Source organism: Melanotaenia boesemani, chromosome 20, assembly GCF_017639745.1.
Source record: "Melanotaenia boesemani isolate fMelBoe1 chromosome 20, fMelBoe1.pri, whole genome shotgun sequence".
NCBI classification, from domain to species: Eukaryota; Metazoa; Chordata; class Actinopteri; order Atheriniformes; family Melanotaeniidae; genus Melanotaenia; species Melanotaenia boesemani.
The window spans coordinates 20,596,926-20,620,940 of record NC_055701.1 but is presented as its reverse complement, the minus strand read 5'-3'; the positions used below and the strand labels follow the sequence as shown (position 1 = coordinate 20,620,940).

The following is a 24,015-nucleotide window of genomic DNA, read 5'->3' as shown; positions in this document are numbered from 1 at the left end:
AATTCCTGCTGGGATCATTACGTAAGAATGTGTGTATAAACATATCAACAATTAAATCTCTTAAATAAAAAGAATCCTATGAGTCTGCATTATTAATTGCTACTAATCAATATTTAAAATGGTCTCTTATTAAAAAAAATTTAAATATCTTTAAGAATATGACATTGTAGGTAGTGTGGTTGTGATGTACATGGTTAGGGAAATATGAGTGGGATGCAGCGAAGGAATCTGTCCAACAGATGGGATTAAATTACTCATAACCAGCCATTAGATAGCCAGATGGGTACAAGTTCCTGAATAACTCAGTGTTTTCAGGGAAAAAAAGCCAGTTGATAAAAAGTTAGAACATGATCTCACTAATAATAATTTCTAAAAGGTATTATGACATAAATAAAAGTTAAAAACACAATACAGTTGCGAGGAAATTGTTCCGTCAGTGACAAGATGGGATACCTGGAACACTAGTGTTGATTTGCCCGAGGTTGATTTGTTCATAACCGCAGTGCCGACTGTAGTTTGTTGCAAATTAACTCAGCAGGGGGTCGCTCAAATAGAGCGTGTGCCTGGCATGCTGGGAATAGCACTGGCTGTATGTACTCTGGTGAAAACAGATGTTTCTTCATGATTTGTATTGCGGTTAGTAATAAAAAAAAAAAAAAAAAAACACTGAGTGGTATGTTTTCACAGTTGGCTGGAACAACTGGATCATGAATATATTTTTTTGCATCAAAGGCAAAAATTATTTTAAGAGGATTTTTTTTTTTTTTATGTGCATTGTACAAGCAGATTCTGAGTCTTCAATGTCTGACCTGCAGACATCAGTCAGAACACTCCCAGCTTGTAGAGTCAAAAATTAAACCAGATGAGCAAGGCAAGCCGGAAATGTCTCAATCTCTAAGACGTCACTACACTCGACTGCAAAGCATCTCTGTTGAAATTATGTCCATGGTAAATTAGAAAATTCTGGACTGTGCCACCTTCTGGGCCATATTCTGCAGACATAGTTCACGTAACTGTCTGAAACACAAGTGCAAATATCTGCAGTAGCTATAGCATTTGCTCAAAATTAAATGATTTTTTTTTTATTTAAAATCAACATTATTTGAACGTAAAAAAAAGAGCTCTTCCTATGATCCTCCTCTATGTAGCTTTTAGCTTTAAGTCTCCAAACTGGGAGCACTCTGTCTGTGTGTTTAAAAAAGAGACATATCCTTTTGATAGCAATGTATTAACTTTTGTAAGTTTTTTGGGCCTTAGTTTAATTTATTTGACAGTGAAAAATAACAGGAATTGGGCAGAAAGGATGATGAATGCGAGCTCGCAAAGCTTGCTTCATTATGTAAGAGGAAATTTGGAAAATCTTTTTTTGTTTTGCTTTGTAAATTGTGCATTTAAATGTCAACTACTGGTCCATCTTGAAAGCATTTGTTAGATCACCCTGATGATCCCATGTGGCAGCAAAATGTAGCACAGATAAAACACTGTATACACGATCCTCTAAATATTTACAGCACCAACATTAGGATCATCTCTGCAGCCTTGCAGTGATATTTTTGTTTCCTTTGTTCCTGCAGTGCACTGTGCAGCTGCATGAATGCAATGCTTTTAACCTCAGTGTTACTAATCCTGGCAGTTTCAATCCCATGCTCTGTGTGTGAAGCTGCACAGTCTGACGCCCATTTATAGATCATTACTCAACACTTGTACTAGTCACATGCGCATGGTTTTTCCTGCTGGCTCAACACACAGCGGATCAAAAGATAGTGAAGCGCAACAACCAGAAGCCAGCAAAAACTCACATTTTGTTGGCCGCTCCAGTTTCCGCCTCCCTCGTTTCTTGCGCGGCATCATCAGGCTATCCTTGTCTTTCTCCAAGTCCTGCTCCTCCCGGTTGGGCAGGAATCCGTTCTCCTGGGAAGGGCTCAGACTCTGACCCTGGGAGCTGTCCTCTGCCTGGCAGGAGGAGGGGTCTCTGGGGATCCCATTCTCCACTTCCCTCTTCTCCTGTTTGGGGAAGCAGGCATCGGGCATCCTGTCTCTGTGCCCGCCCATGTCTCCATTGTGGACTTGTGCCATGGATGGCCTACACACCCCAGTGTAGATGTTGCCAAGACTCACACTGTCTTTAGGAGAGCCACAGTTCTCGACCTGCAGGCGAGGGAAGAGGAGGTTAAAAATGCTGACATCCTGGCAATTTATCAGCCTTAGTGACTGATGGTCCTGTAGCTATTTTTCACTTTGCTCTGCCTGTCATCGTTTATGGCAAATCAGTGGATATACTAGCTGGCTGTAAAATAAACTAAACCTTTACAACAAGATGTATGACAAATCATGCAGCAAGCTTGGAAAACATTTGCGGGCGCAACAATAAAACAGCTGCTTTTTAGAGTGAGGACAAGTTCTTCTCGGTCTCTTTTCTCAGTATTTTCAAAGAAAATACCAATGAAAGCATTCATCCATATCATATTAGATAAGCTTAATTTCATCTCTCAAGTCTCATGTGTGCTATCTAGGAAAAATCAAACCTCCAGTTCAACTCTGCCTTATAAGTCAGTAAGTTACAGCATTTCCTCCTCAGTTCTGCTAACCTACAAAGTTCAGAGCTGAGCCTGTAAATCTGCTGTACCGCTATTAACATGCAAGTAAGGAAGGGATTACATTACTGCTCATCAGGTACAAGAGTGAGCTTCCTGTAGCCGTGCATTAATCATTACACAAGCACAGAAATATGTTGGGAATGTTGGCTGTTTGACAGTGGAGAGGCTTTGCTCTCTGTCCACTTTGGAACGCCCAGTTAAACTATTTTACTCTATACAGCGGAGTAAATTCAAAGAGGGGTGACCTGCTGACAGCTCACATAAAGTTTCAGTGGCAAATGTTAAATTCTTATGAGTAAAAATGTCTCGCATGACCAGGAAAAGATTAATTTCAACTCTTAAGTGTTGTCTCTGCAGTTACCTAAAATAGCCATAAAGACACACTTTCACAGACAATCCCATAACTGGTTCACTAGGAGAAGAAAGTGGGACATGTCTGGGAAGATCACACTTACAACATTAATAAGAGCGGTGTTGAACCTTTCAAATGAAATTTACAAGTTTGGATTTCTTGTAGTGTAGGCGGCTGCAGCGCTGCACAAAGCATCTGTTTGTCATGAGGTGATATTGAGCAGATTCAGTGCACCAAGCTTAAGGGTCAAATCTGTAATCTGATTCTTGTAGACTGAACAGGAAATCACAAAACCTAAAGAATGTCTGTGTAACGGACGCAGAGCAAATTATGCGGAACAGGAATAGAAAATAAGCTGTGGAAGTTGTACAGTATAGTAAAAAACAGTGTTAAAACAAGCCAAAGTTGGTTTTTCTGTCAGGCCTCAGATGTTGAAATGACTAAGTAGTAAGCAAATGACACAGTAGTAAGCAAAAACAAATTAGCTATAAACTACACTCAAACAAAGAGCAGCTTGCCAGTGAGTCCATTCAACATGATGAATGAAAACAAGAAAGCCACAGCTCTGATGGTATTAATATTCTCACTCAGTTCATAAACAGACAAAGAGGTTGAAGTGTGAGTGCATGTGTGTTTAGACAAATGCAAAACAAGCATGCACACACAAACAGAAAGCCAAACACATGCAGAAGCATATGCACACGATGACTGTGCACACAGCCGTCGCTCTAAGGATTACGCAACCCATTGGTGACCCAGTGCACCACATGTGGCCCCTGCCAGAGGTCAGAGGTCAGAGTTGGTAAATCAGACAACTCAGACAGGCAGACAGAGGTCAAAAGTAAAACACTAACTAGCTAATCCAACTTACTGCTGTAGCATTATACCTACACACAAGCTTAGTTGTAGGTAACATAATGGATAAGCCATTGTTAGTTTTATTTATGGAGTTAAAAATGCACATTTCTATACATTTATTAGGAGTTTGGCCATGAAGTTTAGTTTATATTACACTGCAGTAAATAATAAAATTATACACTTAATATAGATGTTAAATACTAAAAACTGGAGTAATTCATCAGTAACTAGTTTGATAACAACAGCTTTTATCCCCTATTTCTTAATGCAATCATTTCCAGACTATAGAAATGACAACCCATTAAAACATGGCATGTTGCATATTAATTTAGTTTAATGGGATTTTTGGTTATTCACTGTTTCTGATGTTCTCCTATAAAGAATCTGGATGCACTGACTAATTGTAGTCATGCCGCTTTCCCTCAGCATGTTTTTAGAAAGAATTTCACCAAACCTGTTCACTCAGTCCACTGCTGATAACTGAAACTGGTAAGAAAATCAATGTTATTAATACACAGGTGGACAAAATTGTTGGTACCCTTCGGTTAATGAAAGAAAAACTCACAATGGTCACAGAAATAACTTGAATCTGACAAAAGTAATAATAAATAAAAATTCTATGAAAATTAACCAATGAAAGTCAGACACCATGCTTCAACAGAATTATTTAAAAAAAAAAGTCATGAAACAGGCCTGGACAAAAACAATAGTACCCTTATCTTAATATTTTGTTGCACAACCTTTTGAGGCAATCACTGCAATCAAACGATTCCTGTAACTGTCAATGAGACTTCTGCACCTCTCAGCAGGTATTTTGGCCCACTCCTCATAAGCAAACTGCTCCAGTTGTCTCAGGTTTGAAGGGAGCCTTTTCCAGACGGCATGTTTCAGCTCCTTCCAAAGATGCTCAATAAGATTCAGGTCAGGGCTCATAGAAGGCCACTTTAGAATAGTCCAATGTTTCGTTCTTAGCCATTCTTGGGTGATTTTAGCTGTGTTTTGGGTCATTGTCCTGTTGCAAGACCCATGACCTGCGACTGAGACCAAGCTTTCTGACACTGGCCAGCACATTTCTCTCTAGAATCCCTTGATAGTCTTGAGATTTCATTGTACCTGCACAGATTCAAGACACCCTGTGCCAGATGCAGCAAAGAAGCCCCAGAACATAACAGAGCCTCCTCCATGTTTAACAGCAGGGACAGTGTTCTTTTCTTGATATGCTTCATTTTTCTGTCTGTAAACATAGAGCTGATGTGCCTTGGCAAAAAGTTCCATTTTTGTCTCATCTGTCCATAGGACATTCTCCCAGAAGCTTTGTGGCTTGTCAACATGTAGTTTGGCTTTTTTATGGTTTGTTTTCAACAATGATGTCCTCCTTGGTCGTCTCCCATTAAGTCCACTTTGGCTCAAAAGATGACGGATGGTGCGATCTGACACTGATGTTCCTTGAGCTTGAAGTTCACCTTTAATCTCTTTAAAAGTTTTTCTGGGCTCTTTTGTTACCGTTCGTATTATCCGTCTCTTTGATTTGTCCTCAATTTTCCTCCTGTAGCCACGTCCAGGGAGGTTGGCTACAGTCCCATGGATCTTAAATTTCTGAATAACATGTGCAACTGTAGTCACAGGAACATCAAGCTGCTTGGAAATGGTCTTATAGCCTTTACTTTTAACATGCTTGTCTATATTTTTCTTTCTAATCTCCTAAGACAACTCTTTCCTTTGCTTCTTCTGGTCCTGGTTCTGGTTTGAGTGTGGTACACACCATGTCACCAAACAGTACAGTGACTACCTGTAGCCCTATATATAGGCCCACTGGCTGATTACAAGATTGTAAACACCTGTGATGCTAATTAGTGGACACACTTTGGATTAACACGTCCCTTTGGTCACATTATTTTCAGTCCTTTCTAGGGGTACCATAGTTTTTGCCCAGGCCTGTTTCATGAGTTTATTTTTTTAAATAATTCTTTTGAAGCATGGTTGAAAAGCAATGTCTGACTTTCATTGGTTAAATTTCATAGAATTTTTATTTATTATTACTTTTGTCAAATTCAAGTTATTTCTGTGACTATTGTGAGTTTTTCTTTCATCACCCAAAGGGTACCAACACTTTTGTCCACGTGTGTATGTCTCCAAAGGAAATATGAAGCTTAGCCAGCAGCTAATCATGCCTGACTCTGACCATAATCCCTCTGCAAAAGCTTAAATGTTTTCCACTAGCTGAATTAGCTGGTCAATTGATGACTGTAGCGTTATACTATTAATGAGTGTGGTTGGACCTCTGGAGAGAAAGTGATTAAATATGTTTAAATAATATGATTTATTACTTAACTCAATGAACTCAACCATTTACTTTTAGTGTCTAAAGCAAAACTTCCCAATTTTAAGTTTTAACTCTGTCATCAGTTTGAGGGATTAGATTAAATGTCTCCAACTGAGAAGCCTCGAACATTAGAACAAGGCCTAGTGGTAGTAACAAGCAGCAAGGTCAGTTAATATGTAAAATAGAAAAAGATGATCTTTGTCCTTAGTCAAGCAGCAAAAAGGGCTGAATGCTTCCGATTAGGGAGTCACGATTATTTCATTTACAATTAATCAGAATATAATATATAACTAATCACACACACACACACACAAATATAAATATAAAGGTAAAGGCAAATGCTAGTGATGTGTTCAGAAGAGTTCACTTTACCTTATAGCCTACATATTTGAAAAAGAACAAAAAAACATTACGTAACATTAGAACTAAACTGTATCGTGTCATTTGCTATTTTGTAATTATGTACGACTTGGGGAGGTCTTATCACGCTAGTGCCACGTTCAATGGACGTTACATTTTACAGATTATACAGACCCGACATAAGGTCCATAGCTTTAGTCATCAGTGTGCAAGAGTCACAGTCCGTAGAAGAAACAGCATATAATTCCAGATATACGGTCTTATTTATTTTACTATTGTTTTTTAATTTTTTACTCACATTCAAAAGAAATGTTAAAAACTTTTTTTTTAACGTGGTTTACAAAAAGAAGCCTCCCGCGTCCGGGTAGAGGACCTGTAGCCTTTACCATCTGAGAGAAATCCAGAGTTAATATGTAGGATTTCTTTATTCTTTACACAGGAGAGAAGATGAAGCTGGAATAAGACTTCTTAGTTACTTTACTTTGTTGTTATATAAGTTAGTTCTCTGGCATGAAAAGATAGAAATAAATAAAACTAATTGACATATAAGGAGCGTTCAGGTGATTTTACACATCATAGTGTTGGGACTGATTTACTTAGTTGTATAATTATTATTATTTCTTTAACAATAATTGTACCAAGAAAATCCGTAATTGTGATATCCCCACTTGTGATACACCTCCTTAACCATTTCCCCTATATTAAATATGTCTTTTACAATACATTTAATACTTACCACAAAAGAAAACCTGTTTAAAAGTCTTTAAAAACAAAAGGTCTTCTGAAGGGATGTTAAATTGGCTAACCCATGTTGGAGTGACTGCACCATTCAGAGAATCTATATGACCGGAGCATCTGGCACATGTGGCCGATCTCCCACAGCTGTGAAAACACTCGCCCAGGCGCCCTGTTTCTGAGTGCGGCTTTCCTCTATCAGTTATTGAAACAGCCCTTCAACTATTTTAAACACACTGACACAAACCCTCTGGCATTTTCCCCCTAGCTCGTACAGCCTCTGCAAATCTTTTTCTCTTCATCTTTTTAGTTTGTTGAATCACGGAGGGAGAACTAATTAACTTCAAAATACCCTGCTCCATGCTGGCCCAGGAGTCATTATTAAATCAGGGCTTTTAACTACAAACGGCAACACAAACAGGTAGCAAATGGTTTTAGTGTAGTATCTGCGGGATGTTTATGCATGAGTGAAAAAGAAAAAGTGCGTGGTTACAGGTTAACGGATTTCTGGAGGCTGAAAAAACATGTCTAGTTTTGTAATGAAACCGCTGATTGGTGCCATCTGGTAAAATAATCACACAGTTTTTCCATCCCTCCATCAGCTGACTGAGTGTTTTGGAAATTCAGACAGTCTGACATTATTTGAAGAAGAGCTTCTGTTTCGTTTGTTTATTAATTGTATCTATATGGCATCTATAAGGTATGCACTGACACCAAATTCCAAGGCGCATCTGAAATTTGTGATATTGAGGAATCACACAAAGTACTTGTGAGTGAATAAAATTTCTTGAAAGGTTTTGATTTATTCTCCTTAAATAACCAAATTCTGCAAATTTCCAGCTTCCCTTCATGTTTCTGTGCTTGAGAATGTGCTGAAAACTGATGTGGACCTTAACTACCTTAGACAGCCATACAAACAATTATGCAAGGATGGAAACATAGCTGCAACTTTTCTAGCAATGTAGTTCAAACACTCACTGGGAATTGCTTGCGCTTCCTTCCTGGCTTGCCAACTTTACAAGAGGCACTACTTAAAGTCGACCTCTCCTCAGCCATCAGGTCCATAGCCAGTATTGTGCTCTCACCCTGAGAAGAAAAAGAGTACAAAGATGATTTGGGACCCAGTATGCTGGAAAAATACTAGCATTGTTATCATGTCCACTTCACTTTTGAGATGTGTATCTCTAAGATTTATAATAATGCTGTTTTAACATATTCTTGGTTTTATGCCAATGGGGAAAATCACTCAGCCCGTGATGCGGGACGAGTGACACTAGATCTGCAGGGGATACACAAAACTGCAGCCCATTGAGACACTTGAACATTAGGGAGGACTGCAGCGGATCCTTGAGTGTCCTCCGCCGACAATGAGACAGATAGAAACTGAATGACACGCTTCTTTAAACTAGGCTGAAGTGAAAGCTCTGAGGACGCAGAGCTGGTCTTCCACAGACAATTCCCTCTTGATACCATTAAAAACACGCTGACCAGCCCCCTCCTTCCCCCCTGCTGCAATTTCCCTTTTATTAATACGACTGTCCACGCCCATGAACAAAGCCCCATGTCTGCCACCTCCAAGTACCCCTGGGGTTGATGAGAGAAAAGATGATCCTAATGTAGATGCTTTGAGTTTCAATATTGACTGAAAAGGACCAGCAGGAGCAGGTCTGAATGCAAATGAGACTGCAAGGCCATTCCTGACAGCTGCAGTGGAGGGGTGGGTCCTTATTAAATTCCTTCAGTATTAAATGTGAGATTCCCTTGAAGATATATGGGCTCTCGGCACCATAAGGCATTCTGCGACCAAGCACCTCTGCCGAAGGGCCGTTAAAGACATTTATTTTAAGCTTAGGCACAGCGGAGTAGTATAACATGGAAAAAGATCACTGCACAATGGGATATGACTTTGTCTTTATGTGGGTGGATTTAATACAAGAGGAAAAATTCAGCAATGTGTTGACAAGAGGAAAATAAGGGTGGCTCTGATCTCTCCATCTAGTAGCAAACTAGGATAACACATCACACATTTAGCTTTAAACGCTACTTTAAAATGATTTGTAACCAAATCAAAATGATATTTTACACTACAATTTTGCTGTAGACTAAGTGCATTTAATATAGCATGCAGGCTATGGAGCAATAAGTAGATGTAAATCAGTCACTTTAACTATTTTTTCAATTAGCTTGTAAAAAAGATAAATAAATAAAGCTGATATTTTTATTGAGGATCAAAGTTTATTCTGCTCTTTCATAAAATCTAGTTCTATCCAACGTTCTTTATGTGTGAAAATGGAGTTTTCTCAGTTCTTAGAGATCTATATCTCTTCTCTGCGTCTGAATTTTTTAATAAATTGTCTAATCTCCATCTCTTTTTGAACATCATGTGAGTTGTAAAAGACGAAATGCTGCAGAAAACCAACTTACCGGCCCTCAGGGAGATATTTTTTTATCTTTTTATTTCTCTGCTGTTTCTGAGGTCAAGAACGGTCCTCACATCTTACACCAAAATGGATAGGAGGTTCTTACAATACTAAGAAAATTGAAATTTGAACATCTGAAGTCTTGTGACAAGTGTGCAAATTCTGTTTTTAGATGAAGGTCTTGTGATGTGGTTAAAAAAACAAGCTTCAGAACTTTAGCTAAACAAGCCTGTACTCTGGTTAAGAGCAGAGTGTAGATGGTTGGGCATCAATAACATGGTACCTGTTCAGCGATGATTCTGATGTTAGTCTAAAATCGGTGGAAACGTATGTGTTAAACAAAACTATTGAGAAGTCCTCTGAAAAAACCACTATCAAGCAAGTTTGAACCACTCAGTTCAATAAAGTCTTCATTCAGGAAATAGGAGGCATGGTCACCCCATAAAATACTCCTCTACCTGCCAGTACACAAAGGGTATGGCCAACAAACCAAAAATATTTCCTTCTGTGTATTTCCTTAAATATTTGTCTTGTCTTTGATTAAAAGGAGGTCAATGAAGGACGCAAAGATGAATGTGTAAAAACATTGGAAAACAAAATCACACTGGATATCACTTACTTCCAGGTCATCATGCTCAGTTTGGAACTACAAAAGACAATTTTCTCCAGATGATAAGATGGATTCCCCTGAGACAAATCAATCTTTCTCACAAGATAAATAATGGCTGTTGCAGAATACATAGTAATGCCAGCATTAAACCCTTTAAAACACACAAATAAACCACATAAAAAATGCTTAAAGAAACTATTGTTGATTAATTAAAAGATTCAATGATGTTTATACATATGCACACATTTAAAAGGCTAGGACATGTTATACACTGAGTGTTTGCTAAAGTGAAATAAATCCATAAACTATTATAGTTCCAAGGGGATAAACTAATTTACATAAATAAAAGGATGTGATCAGAGAAACTGACGATGCAATAAATATGCAGAGCATATTGGCATATCATCCAAGAATTAGCAGGTAGAAATTCAGCCATTAACAGTAGGCCTTTAAAGGGTTGTTTTATAGATATCAGTCCTTTTCTAAGAGAAACTGTTTTGCAAATGGTTCCAGTTCATTTTATGATCACTAATAGAATGCTTGGTGCTTCGGTTTTTCCGTACCAGGGCGCCTGAATTTGCATAGATAATAGCATGTTTTGAGTGCAGCCTGGTGTGCAGGCTCATTTGGGAACCACTTACATGGATGACACAATTCAGTGGTGCCAGGCTATCTCTGCAGGAACAGCCCACACCACAGCGCTCCCAACCAGAGCGCTCAGACACACTGAGAGAAATCAACACGCCTTCCTCACACACAGCTTCACCCTAACGTTTTCTAAAGGAGGGGGGGGGACACACAAAAAACAACAGAACAGCCTCAAATATCATTTGTTGTTGCCTGGAGTGAACCTTACTACGCTGTCAATATCTCCACACTATTTCCGTCTGGATAGCCAGTTACTTAAGGCAATGTCTGTTGCCAGGCAACAACACTAAGGGCAACACAGTGTAATGGGAACATAGAGGACAGCCTACCCCCCCCCCCATCTCCACCGCCACACCCCCCCATCCCTAGTTGAAGAGCTGTATTCCAGCTCCAATTCAACCTACATCAGCCAACGCCCACATCAGCAACCACCATTACACCAGCAAATGTCACATCACACAGCTGCACCTCTCAACAGCCTCCTCCATGACGCTGCTACCGATGCCACATAGGTGATGCATGCAATACAAAAATGTGGCTTGATGCGCTTGGATTCTTCCGCTAAATCTGGCAAGACTTTAAATTAGTCGCTATCCAGATGATTATGAAAACTGTAGGAAATTTGAAGTAATTTTGGCTTGAACTGACAGTAATGACAAACCCAATTTCCAAATAAATCTATTCATGTCATATCATGATATTAAGACAATGAAAACAGTAATTACCAACAAGGCAAAGATTTAGTGACAGTTACTGCTTGTCGGTTAAATTGTCAGCAAATTTTTCCAAAATCTACTGAGCAAAACGAAAGACTCGGTGAAGAATGCTCCTCTAGTTTTAACAAATAATTCAAACAACATTTTCTTCTTCTTTTGAGATATCTTGGAATAATACTAACCAACTGAGAACAAGTCATTCACCAACAAACCAAGTTTTAGATTAACTTCCTGGTGAAATAGAAGCAGGCATTTAAGTTTCTTACCATTCTGTTTCCAGGTGAATCAGCAAAGTCTGAGCCTTTGAATGCAGTGGTGTTGGTGTTGGTGACAGTGTTGGACGGCATCATTGATAATCTTACAGGCTTGTGGATGATAAATGATGATGTGTAGTGCAGATGATGAGGTTTGGGGTTAAAACAAACTCAAAAAGAATGAAAAAAAAAAAGAAATTAAGAGATGATCCTTCTTCTTTGCTCTGCTGGAATGCAAAGAGAACAAAATTACAATTAGACCATTTATCTCTCACACCTTAAGTACACCTCAAATGGAAATGTACTTCTTTCCTGTCTGGTGTTTCTAAGTCTCACTTGGAAATGCCATTTTTGACCAAGTTAATTGTGGAGTAGCCTCTTGCTGCTACCTGCAGAAAGAGGGATTTGGACCCACAAATCCCTAACCCTGCACCTTGACCCTAGCCAGTCAAATTGGATGGCGGTAGTTGGATGATCCAACTGTGGGTCATGAGTAGAAATACTTGTAACTGTCAATGCTGCAGTTCGAAAACCAAAAGCACTAAAAAATTAGCATGAAGTTGTCATGTCTTTGTTTTTTATTGTTTTAGTATGAATCTTGTCCTTTGGATTTCCACATTCAATATCCAGGCTGACCCGATTTCTGTTTTACCTAGAAATAAGGTTCTTTCGTCATCATAATAGCTTTACTTCCTGTTTTATTTCATATAAACCTTTGTATTTTGTTTTAATTCTCATTCTTGATATCCACCTGGTCTTCACTTACTGATTGCCACACACTTAGTTTTAGGTTTTGCTTTCTGTAAACTCGTAACTACAGCAGAGCAGCCTGGTGTCAGGTCAGAAAAAAGCCACGTAGACATGACAGCAAATAGAAAATCTTCAGTTTATGCCTGTATAACGACTAATTAATGGACTATTATTTGTAGATATCAGTCCATTTTTCAGAGAACTGTTAACAGGCGACATCCAGGAGTTCACAGTGAAAATCAGGAAGTATACTCTCTTTCAGATTATCTACTGCTATCAAATCATTCAGCCAATAAACATCATAATGACCATTTAAAGACAAAATTGCAACTTTAAGTTGTAATGCTTTTACACCAGGCTGCATGTATCCATTCAGAGCTGAGCAGCGTTTGACTGTGTAATGCAACTCTGACGTACTTCGTGCACATTTCCTCAAATGATCTTGCTTTGCTCTGACACTCAAATTTCTCTTTGTTGAGGGTACGTCGTGTAGCTATAGGACCCGCATAGGCTTCTATAGATACTGTATGGCGACTATAGCCTGCAGGCCGTTTCACACCACATGCATGTGCAGCTGTGCTAGTCGTCGTTTAAAGGGTACTTATATGCGGCCAGGAGCCCATACAATGCAGCAATAATGAATAACTGCTAATTACACGATTTTCTGTATTAATATTTCCTTTACACCTGGGTTAAAGTTACTCCAGCAGTCTTGCCATGCGCGCACAGCGGAGCCACAATTACTGTTGCACTCGCGGAAATGAGCGAAACAAATTTTTCTACACATCGATAATCATAAAGAATGTTTTATTTCCTGCAAGGGTCAAGATTAATGACATTCACGTCTGATGCGTTTAAAAGACCCAGCCTACAGGAATTAGGTCCTCACTCCTAAAAAAAAAAAAAAAAAAAAAAAAAAAATGCTGCCCCAACCAGAACGCGTTATCTTGCAAAATCATTTATTACAGGGTCACACATGCGTTTATTGTCACCTCACACGCGTACATTACTGCGATCGACATCTCCAATTAAACTGGTTGTGTCTTAAAATGACAAAGTTTTTGACGTGTTCTGCAGCAAGGGAAGTCTGCGATATGACCCCCGGGATTGTGGCTGTTTTACAGGCCACGGCCACTGATGGATAAAACCCCGTTATTTCTTTTGATCATACGAGTCTTTTTTAATAATAAGCCGCGATGCAGGTTCTGGGCCGTAATTACAGTCAAGTTCACCCCCCTCTATGTGCAACGAGCATCATCTGACGAAGAATAAGGAAAAAAAATAAATAAAAGGCAAAACCCCTTTTCGATATTCCCCCATTGCCATCGAGCGCCTTCCGCTCTCGGGGCTTTCGCGTTTTTGTCTCACATGACGGTTGCCCTTCCTGCGCGGATATTACTGCGCCAGGTTAAACGGATTTAAGATCGTGAATCGCTGTGTGTTCGTTACCCGATTTCCCCAAGTCCCAGGTCTGACCCTTTTTGTCTCACTTGCTCCCGGAGCCTTCTTCCTCTTCTCTCCCCGTCCTCCACCTCCCCAGCCGGCCAGCTCTCTTCCAGATGCGCCGCTCAGACTGCAGCGGCCTGCAGACGGGCTGCTGCCACCGGGTCCTAAATACAGCCGTCTCAACTCAAGCTCAAGATAGATGGTAGTGAGGTCAGACACAGATAGAGGAAACACTAGATTTTCAAGTGTTTAGATATGGCCATTAAGCCCAGACATCCAGTGCACAAAACACTACTCAATTCCGGAGCCTTATTTATTATTATTATTATTATTATTATTATTACTACTACACATATGAGACAGGAAACATGCGGAATGAAAGAGGAAAGAGTCAATCATAATAAAAGCTGATTGAAAGCTGAAATTCAATACATGTGGCAAAAATAAAGTATGTACAATTCTAACATGCTTGAAAGTCAATATTTGGAGCTAATGTTACGCCTGAGGTAGATTTAAATTGTCCAAATTTCCCTGTAGTACTGCTCTTGTTTGCCCTTTGACCTTAGTGCAAAAGATAAGTTCTAAACCACCTTTTCACTTAGTGAATCTGCACGAGAAGATGCCATTCCTCTGTGTAGGTCAAGCATGTCCTGAGTAGTTCTGCACCTCAAAGAAAAGTATTAGTAAAAAACCACCTCTTTTATGTGCATTGCACAATTGTGCAATAGTCCAAGTCATCTGCAAGAGATCTCTTCCTTAGAATTAGTTAATATATTAAAAGATATTCCAGCTGTATTTAAAGAGTTGTCCACAAAAAAGTTGGATTGTACAATGAACTAGCATATTAAGATAAGTGACAGCTTTTATTACTTTCATATACAAGCACCAGCAATCAGTGACTGATATACAAAAACTTATCTCAGTTAAATGTAGTCTGTGCAATGCATAAATATGCAAGTAACAAATATAAAGTGATCATTTTCAGATGATGGCAAATACTTTTCTAATTTTCTGATGCTTTAAATGCCGTAAAAGTTAATGCAAATGCATGCCTGCTGTATGATGTCTGGGTACAGATTATGTGGTGTAATGCTTCATTCTATCATTTCCCTTTTATTTGCACTATTTTCTGTCATTTTGGTGTCAGTTTGCCCCACATTACTATGTATGATTCAGTTGTTGTGGCACTTAAAATTTTATGTAGTCACATTCATTGTCTTCCTATATTATGAACTGACCTTTTTTTTTTTTTGCATTGAAGATATGTTGTACAGATATCAAAACAGATGTAGGAGTTCATACATAATCCACCATATCTGCATTTAATTTCCTAGAGAGCAGCACGAGCCAGCTATCAAATCTCTTATCATTTTTATTCCATTAACCTCAAAGCAGCTTACACTACAACCCACATTTATCCCAAACATGCCCACTAGACGGAGACGCCATCAGGTAAAAGACTGAAGTTTCCAGATGCATGAGGCTCACTGAGTAAATCCCCAAGGGGCAGGTTAAAGGCTTTTTAGGAGCAATGAGGGAAAGAGGAAAAAGTCTGTGCAGCAGGCGGATGTGGTTCACTGATCAGAAAGCAGCAGCAGCCTCTCTCACTCAGAGAGTCAGCAGGACTGAGCAGTTCATCTGAGGACAGCAGCAGGAAGAGGCGGCTTCGTGACCTATAGACAGAGGCAGAGTAACACTGGCTGGTGGAAACTTTGTCTCTTAATTGAAACCCACAGAGGAAGATGCTGATAGTGTGTAGAAGTCATCTCACCTATATAACCTTTGCCTGCTTCAGCGGTACGATTTGTGTTTTCTCATTGTGTGATTTCATGGCAAAAATGTGCTGCTGGTGACACCTACTGTAGCTGGAGTAGCTACAGTTGCAGTAATTTAAATAAATGCCTGCATGACTGAATTAAGGGGCAAGTGGTTTAAGGCCCCTGCCATTTTCTAATGCATTTATAACTTCTTATACGAGTATCTGTGTCTGATATATAAAGTTAAAACATTTTCCATTATTAAAAGTCAGTTGGCATCATGGTTATCATCATCCTTTTAGTAAGAATGACTCTAGTTTAGTCTGAAGTTAGTTTCCGTGATGAAAAACAAACAACTTTACCTCAGAAGTGGATCAGAAACAGGGATAAACACAGCATGATGGACTCACCAAAACACAAGTGGGAATATTTTGTATGTTTGGACAGAGAATGTACACAAAAATGGGAGTGACAAGCTCATATAGATCACCTATTTAAGGGAAGCATAATGTTTGCTGCCTCTGTCAAAGTGATTAAACCACGAAATACATCATGAACATTTTGTCTAAATTTGCACTATAATCAAGTAAATACTGAATATAATTAAACAGGGGATGCATTCTTGAGAAAAAATAGATAAATCTGTATTGTGCAACATCTTTTTTTTCTTAATAAGAATCTTAATCACCCTCTAATTACATGTTTTAATTATTTATTCACACATTGGCAGGTGTGGCTCAGGTTTAAAAGTGGAGTCATCCACCAATCAGGGAGTCAACAGTTTGATTCTCCTCCAGTTTGCAAGTTAACTTTGGAAAAAAAAATATAGAACTCTTAATTAATGTGTAAAAAAATCATTGTATTTGATCAAATAAGCACCTTGCAAATTATTGTGTGGCTGGTGGTGTGAAGTGCTTTGAGGGGTCAATTAGACTAAAAAAATACTCAATAAAGTCTAAATAAATGCTGCTGATTATATGACTAATATGTGTGTAAATAAAGAATGTGACATTTCCAGTGTATTAATGAAGTTATGGACAAGAAGAAGCAATGTGAACAGTCTATACTTTGGCATATATGATTCATTAGAGACTTAAGATGTTTATTTTTATTTTTATTTTTTTGTTCTAATGAAGTAGAAGTTTAATTTTACTCTATATTTTGTCACTGTATGAAAAATATTGACATTTGATAGACTGGCAGCCTGTACCCTGCTTCTTGGCTGTTAATTACTGGGCTAGGCTCCAGCTTCCCAGCAACCATGAACTGGGATAAGCAGTATAGAAAATTAATGAATAAATAAAGTATATTATCAACAATATTTACAATGAATATATGTCAAATTGCATAGTGTCCTACTATATCATGGTATCATTACTGATACAGTTCTGCCTATCTGTAAATGGCAGATAGAGACAGGTACAACCCCAATTCTGAAAAAAGTTGGGGAGCTTTGTAAAATGCAATTACAACCTGAAAGCAATGATTTTCAAATCTCATGAACCCATTTTATAGAACATAAACAATATCAGATGTTGAAAATGAGACATTTTACTATGTTATGGAAAATATTGGCTCATCAAAAGGCCAAGTAGGAACTGTTCTGTGGTCTGACGAATTAAAATTTTAAATTGTTTTTGGAAACCATGTATGCCATGTCCTGTTGACTAAAGAGGAGAGGGACCATCCAGCTTGTTATCAGTGAACAGTTCAATAACCTGCATGTCTGGTGGTATGAGGTTGCATTAGTGTCTGTGGTGTGAGCAGCTTCCACATGTGTGAAGGTTCCATCAATGCTGAAAAGCACATGGAGGTTTTACAGTAAGATCTGTGCCTATCCAGGTAATGTCTCATTCAAGGAAAGTCTTGCATATTTCAGCAAGACAATGCTAAACCACGCACTGCATCCATCACAGCAGCATGGCTTTGCAGGACGGGTGTCCGGGTGCAGAACTGACTGCATGTCGTGCATCAGACCAGAATGGGACAACATTCCTCCTCTAAAACACCAGCTACTGGTCTCCTCACTTCCCAAATGTTTACAGACATTAAAAGAAGACGGGAAGCTACACAACTTTTTTTAGATGTGTTGCTGCCATCAAAATCAAAATGAGCTAATATTGTCCATGAATTGGTAAAATGTCTCAATTCCAGCATTTGACATTTTATTTTTATTCTATGGGTTTGATATGGGTTGGAGGTTTAGAACAAATATGGGTTTGAGGTTTGCAAATTATTGCAGCCTGTTTTATTGACTTTTTACACAGTCACAACTTTTTTTGGAATTGGAGTTGTGAGAGTAAATTCTTGGCTGAGTTGATGGGTCTGGTGGTTATCAATAATAATAAAACCTAACACGAAATGACCAGCATGCACCATATTTTAAATCATTTTAATATATCTCACATTTGATTTATTTACAAAAGACAGTGGCTTTGTGACATAAAACTATGTATTTGTAAAATCAACATGAGAAACGAATGTGTACGAGAAGCGGAACCATACAGGATACATACATAGATAAATAACATCAGGGGAGCGCTGTTGTCTGCTTTGCACACAGTCTCCACAAACAATAAAAAGTCACAATGTATGCACCTCTGCATGACTGGCTGTTTTATTTGCTTTACCCCGAGTTTGGTCTGACAGGGTATACATACAGTATTGCCTCAGCATCAGATAAAATTATATTGATAACTTCTTTCGGTAGATGTGGAATGTGGCTTTTATTTTTTCATAATATCACAACTAATAAGTGTGACTTTGTTCCAGCAGATTCCAGCAGCAGAAATCATAAATATGAAGATCTTCAGGCATTCTGTGAACAGGTTAATGGAAAGGACATACTAATGCAGATATATACCTGTAATTTATGTAACGCACAAGGTATGCAAACAGTTTGGCACAAATGTAAAGGCTGAGCATTAAGTTTCCCCAGAACATATCAAGTAAATCAAATTTCTACAAAGTCACAGACTAAAATTCTTACATTTAGGCTGATAGAGCATCTTATTTGCTTAATGGTTACTTTATACAGCACTTAACAGTACAGCTACAGGCACAAACTTAAAGAACATAAAAAAAAGAAAGTCAAGAGCTGCATTGAAATGCGTGGTCAAAATGAAGGGGTGAGGGCAGTAATTCAAATTCTCTCCTTTGCATTTTTATCATTTGTGAACCTAAACATTTCACAGCAGTGGAATTTTAAATGATGGTATCAACTTTATATAAATCCATATACAGGGACTATGAGAGTGACTATATTCCACCAATACTGCAAACTAGAATAATAACAATAATGATAACATATATAGGAACAGAGAACTGAATAAAAACATCACATTAAGAACAGAGAATCATCTTTTGTTCTTGTTCTTGACACAGTGTAAGAGGTTGTTGCAACCTTATACTTAGCTTATAGGACAGGCTTAATGCACAAATCACAGAATCAATCAGATTTGAAGAACCAAACTTATCACTTCAGACCTTTACTACTTTTTATGAGATAAAGCAAAACAATGCCCATTTTCATTTTAGACAGACGGCTGCCCTGAATGACAAAACATCTTATTTAAAGACATAAATATAAAGTGAACTCAGAAGTGATGGTGATGTGGTGTGGTAATGAGCAGGAACGTCCTCTTTGATTAACAGCTGCCTCTGTTGCAGAATAACCACCTTGTTTTTGGGGGTCTTTGTTTTTTTAAATGCTTTTTTTTTTCAGCAAAAGACACAGATTCACACACAGACAGACTGCATCCAGCGACATGCTTTGATGAATAGCACTTCAGAAAAACTCCTTCATCTAAACCATATTCTTCAATAGACATTTTATTACTTGCTGTTGAATTCTGCTGATAAATTATTTCAACCTACAATAGACCAAACTGACGGGAAAACATACTTTGCCACGATCAAACAGCAAGTTCAAGGAGGGAATTGCAAATCACATAAACCGCTATGTGTATAATCTTGGAATTAATTTTACACCATCATTGACATTTGACCTTAGTCTGTGGTGGACATCACCACCATACTGCACATCTGCGGTCCCTGAGCACCTACTTTCCTTCATTGCACATATATATTTTTTCCATATTGGTTTAACTAAATAAAGCTATAGAAGCATGTCCTACTTGCTCACTACGACCTTCCCTCCTCACACTATAAATAAGTATTTGTGTTGCAGCTTGCAACTAAAACTAAATGCCTATTTCACTACTATCCTGAGGTGCTTCACTACACAATAAATACAGCGGCTAGCAGCCAGTCTGTCCTTTGGAAGGAGGCACCATGCTGTGTTGAGCATTACAATGCCCTTCAGGTGGTTTTCACTGGGAGAAGAAGAGACTTGGCTCATTGTGTTTGCAGTAGCCCCTTGGTTTCTAACCACACAGCCCAGTTATTGGCAAGCGTTGCTCACTGAGAGCACATTAGCAGCAGAATAAGTACATAACTCAGTCAGCATGTTTACATGCACACTGTGTTCTGGGTGCCAGCTTGTAAGTTATTTTCTTCTTATTATTTATTTTACTAGTACAACATATAGCTGAACATAAGAAAAAAATTCCTAAATTTTGCTTTCTGGTCAAGACTTCCATAATACCAGCCTCAGGTCTGTGAGGTGAATGTGAGTTAGCTTGACATAAACATTGTAAGCAGCAAAAACACAGCCAGACTGGCTGTAACAATGTCTGATTTTGTATCAGGGTTAGGTTTTCTGGCTACTGTCACAGCACTTAGAATCAGTCATGCAAATAATTTCTTTAAATGCTGATTTTCCATTTCTGATTCCCTTTTTTTTCCTGTTTTCCAGGCTGTGAACTCCAGTTCAAGTTTTCATAACAAATAATTTTGTATTGCACTATTTCTTTCTGAGTCTCAGCTGATTGTCTGGCATTCTGACAGCGTCAACAACATTTTGTAAAGTCCCTTTTAAAGCAGACAAAGCCAGATCAGCTGCTTCATATAGTCAGGCCAATTATGTCATAACATGATCTTGAAAAATTATAAATGTAGCTACTTAATAATAATAATAATAATAATAATAATAATAATAATAAAACCCTACTCAAGTACAGGTTTACAAACCTCAGCTCCATAATCCCAATGTGCACATAAACACACTTCACATGAACTTGGAGGCAGGACATCTCTGACACTCTCAGCTATCTTCGTAAACCAACAAAGAGCTGGCACAACATTGAACGGTGCCTCAATCCAGACATGAGTGCAACTTCATGCAAAAAGGATCAAACAGAGAAAAGAAAGGCGAACCACCCAAAAAAAAGCAATGACTGTGAACATGTGTTGACTGGAGGTCTCCTTCATGTGGAGGCATTCCCGAGGTCATGTGTTTACAGTATTTTATATACAGAACAATCTGCTGGAATGGAGCAGTTGGGAGAGAAAGCACAGCAAGCCATTCCCCAGCAGTCACGAGGGAAATCATTGGGTAATTACAGCAGTTTTTGTTTACAGGACAACATACACACTTGCTAATTGGACACATCTTGCTACTTGCAAGGTGTGAAGAAGTTTTTTTTTTTTGTTTTTTTTCCCCACATAGTGAAATCCTGTTAGATTATATGCATGCATTACTCTACGTGCTAATGCCAGGGGGTGCTGGTTGTTGCTGATTCTTCCCAGTTGATGACTGTATGTCCTTGGAGGATGGGATGGTGTTGTCTTTCCCTCAGTGCTTTTGTACTCTCACTGTGCCTGGATACACAAACAGAGGAGTATATTTAGCACTGCTGACAGCCCGAGGAACCTGAATGAATTAATTATAAAAAGACCTTAGCATTGTTAGTTTTTCATGGAATGAGGCAGCAGTTGACCATAAAAACAGATATATTATTGGACATTATTAGTGCCATGCAAGTATCTAAATTCTGCCAATTTTTCCAGTCCAAACAAATGAAGCAGCATGAAATTATTAGTAACACCAGATGCTGTTTCCTGGGTTTAAAGGGTTTGTTCTTTGGTTTTTAAGATGACAGCAATATTTATTGAAGTCAAAAACAGATGAGTTTGCAATCATTTCATTTTTCTCCTTTTAATTAAATATTGTGTCAACTTATTCTAGAAAATATATATGTGTTTTTTTCATGATTTCACTGAACATGAATTTATTATCTGGTTATTTCTGGTAATCCACTAAGTAAAAAACATCTGTTTTAAAATAAAAAATAAGTTAATTATCTCTCCTTCTTAATAGTAATAATTGCAAGCACTCCTGTTCTGGTCTTCTTTGATATGTTATACATCATTAGCCTCATAGCATAATTGCCTAAGTTATAAAGCCTATAATGTGTTATGTGCAATGAGCACTATTGGGAGAGTACAGTTAGACAGATATCACAATTTAGCCTAAATATGACTAAAGCAATTATGCTATAAGGCTAATGATATGTAAAATATAATATTAATTGATCATAATTCCTACTTTTTGTTCTTCACTCTGCCTCAGCTGAAAAAAAGAGAAAATTTTACATGTTTATACTTTTCCAAATGATAATAGTAAAACCATAAATATATATGTGGTTTATGTGACATATATTACATTCTATTCCAAATTATTCTGCATGTAGGATTTTTAGTCAATCAAACATTTGAGTTTTAGGTTTTTGTGGAAGATTTTCCTTGTGTTTCTCCTGTCGGTTTAGACCACTAATACCAATCGCAGATGGGTTTAATAATTAGTTTCCCAGGTGAGCTGATTTAAAGGGAAACTACTTAAGAAGGTTGTTCGACATTAAGCAAGTCACAGTTGCCATGCAATGTGGGGGAAAAGAAAGACATTTCTGCAAATGAAAAGCATGAAATAGTGCATTGTCCTGCAAAAGGAATTAAAACATTGGACATTTCACAAAACTTAAGCAAGCTTATCATACTGTTTAAAAAAATGTGTATGATTCACAGAGCAAATGGGTTTATTCAGGATATAGTATAGAGTGGAAAGTTTCCATCAGCCAAATTTATCGTACTAAGAGAGGAGTTGTTAAAAATCCACTGAGTGGAGTGATGTTTTGAACTGGAATATATGGGGAGTGAATTTTGCCTTAAGAACACACTCCATAACTTTATGACCTTGAAACCAACGTACCAGACTCATTTGATGGCAAAGTAACATATTATGTAAATTCCTGGAGCGTCCCGAGGCTGGGAAACCGCACTATACAACTTTTTACTCCAGCCAAGTTTCACCGTACACATGGTGTCACACGCTAGTATGCGGATATAAACTCACCAGCTGTTTGAAACACACGCAGTAGCTGATTCAACAAAGAAATGCAAGAAGACATTATCAGAAGAACAGAGGAAAAGAAAGAGATAAAGGGAGAGAGCAAGAGATAGACGAGAGTCAAGATAAGAATGTGTTTTCCTGGCTGGAGAGAGATCACAGTGCAGGTAGGATGTAAGATGGATGCTGAATTAACCATTAATAGGAGAAAATCTGCAAAAGTTCTGTAGACTTTAACGGTGACAAAATTACCTCTGCAAAATACGTGCAGTCTCAAACTGACAATTTTCTGCCATTGTATAAGAGGAAGAACGATGCCTTCTGCAAAAAAAATTATTTTAATGCAAGACAATGCACCATCCCATGCTACAAAAAATACCATTCTGGTATCAAATGAGAGCCAGGCAGAAACTATCTATGGACTTTCAAGTTCAAAGGAGAAGAGAGTTGTTGCGATTATATCAAACAAGGTCTCCAATGTTAACATAGAAGCAAATCTATTAAATGTTGTTTTTTTTTTTACGTAATTCCAAAATGTGGCAGGTGTAAATTTTCAGTTCTTTACAACCTATTTAGTGTTTGAAACTGTGTTGCAGAATAATTTGGGACACTGTATTTTGTGTGATTGACAAAAATGCTGTTTTGTTAATTGATAGTTTTGTTCAGTAAAAACCTAATATTTGACAATTAAAAATTTGTATTCAGTCATTCACACTGATTATTTGGGAGAAATTAGGAAAAACAGCATATGTGTAATAATTTGGAACTTGGAACTGAAAGCTTAAATAAGGAAACTGATGTGAACAAGTACCTGAACCCACCTCTGTCTCCACCGTTTCTCATGGTGGTCTCATCTTCCTCTCCCACGTCATCGACTTTAAAAACAAAACCCCAAACCAAATTTTAGTGCAATGACTGGAATTATCATGTAAAAACTCAGGCA

The 24,015-nt window shown here is 38.1% G+C and overlaps 2 protein-coding genes across 18 annotated transcripts in view; both read right to left on the bottom strand.

Annotated features, from left to right (window-relative positions):
* dnmt3ab (DNA (cytosine-5-)-methyltransferase 3 alpha b) overlaps nucleotides 1-14,258 on the bottom strand; it is a 44,171-nt gene extending 29,913 nt beyond the window's left edge. For 3 of the 10 annotated variants that reach the window (XM_041972433.1, XM_041972435.1, XM_041972436.1), the window contains exons 1-4: nucleotides 14,073-14,257; nucleotides 11,886-12,100; nucleotides 8,204-8,311; nucleotides 1,800-2,148 (exon numbers count right to left, since the gene is read on the bottom strand). In XM_041972433.1, coding sequence (XP_041828367.1) covers nucleotides 1,800-2,148; nucleotides 8,204-8,311; nucleotides 11,886-11,969 — 541 coding nt within the window. In that variant the 5' untranslated portion in view covers nucleotides 11,970-12,100; nucleotides 14,073-14,257. Of the gene's footprint in view, nucleotides 1-1,799; nucleotides 2,149-8,203; nucleotides 8,312-11,885; nucleotides 12,101-14,072 lie in introns of all 10 variants that reach the window. The other 7 variants (XM_041972426.1, XM_041972427.1, XM_041972431.1 and 4 more) reach the window with 7 other exon arrangements.
* A 4,349-nt stretch (nucleotides 14,259-18,607) lies between these two features.
* The window catches only part of dtnbb (dystrobrevin, beta b), a 35,613-nt gene continuing 30,205 nt past the window's right edge, over nucleotides 18,608-24,015 (bottom strand). For 5 of the 8 annotated variants that reach the window (XM_041972446.1, XM_041972448.1, XM_041972449.1 and 2 more), the window contains 2 exons: nucleotides 23,884-23,947; nucleotides 18,608-21,547 (listed from right to left, as the gene is read on the bottom strand). In XM_041972446.1, the coding sequence (XP_041828380.1) occupies nucleotides 21,436-21,547; nucleotides 23,884-23,947 (176 nt within the window). In that variant the 3' untranslated portion in view covers nucleotides 18,608-21,435. Of the gene's footprint in view, nucleotides 21,548-22,274; nucleotides 22,299-23,883; nucleotides 23,948-24,015 lie in introns of all 8 variants that reach the window. The other 3 variants (XM_041972452.1, XM_041972453.1, XM_041972450.1) reach the window with 3 other exon arrangements.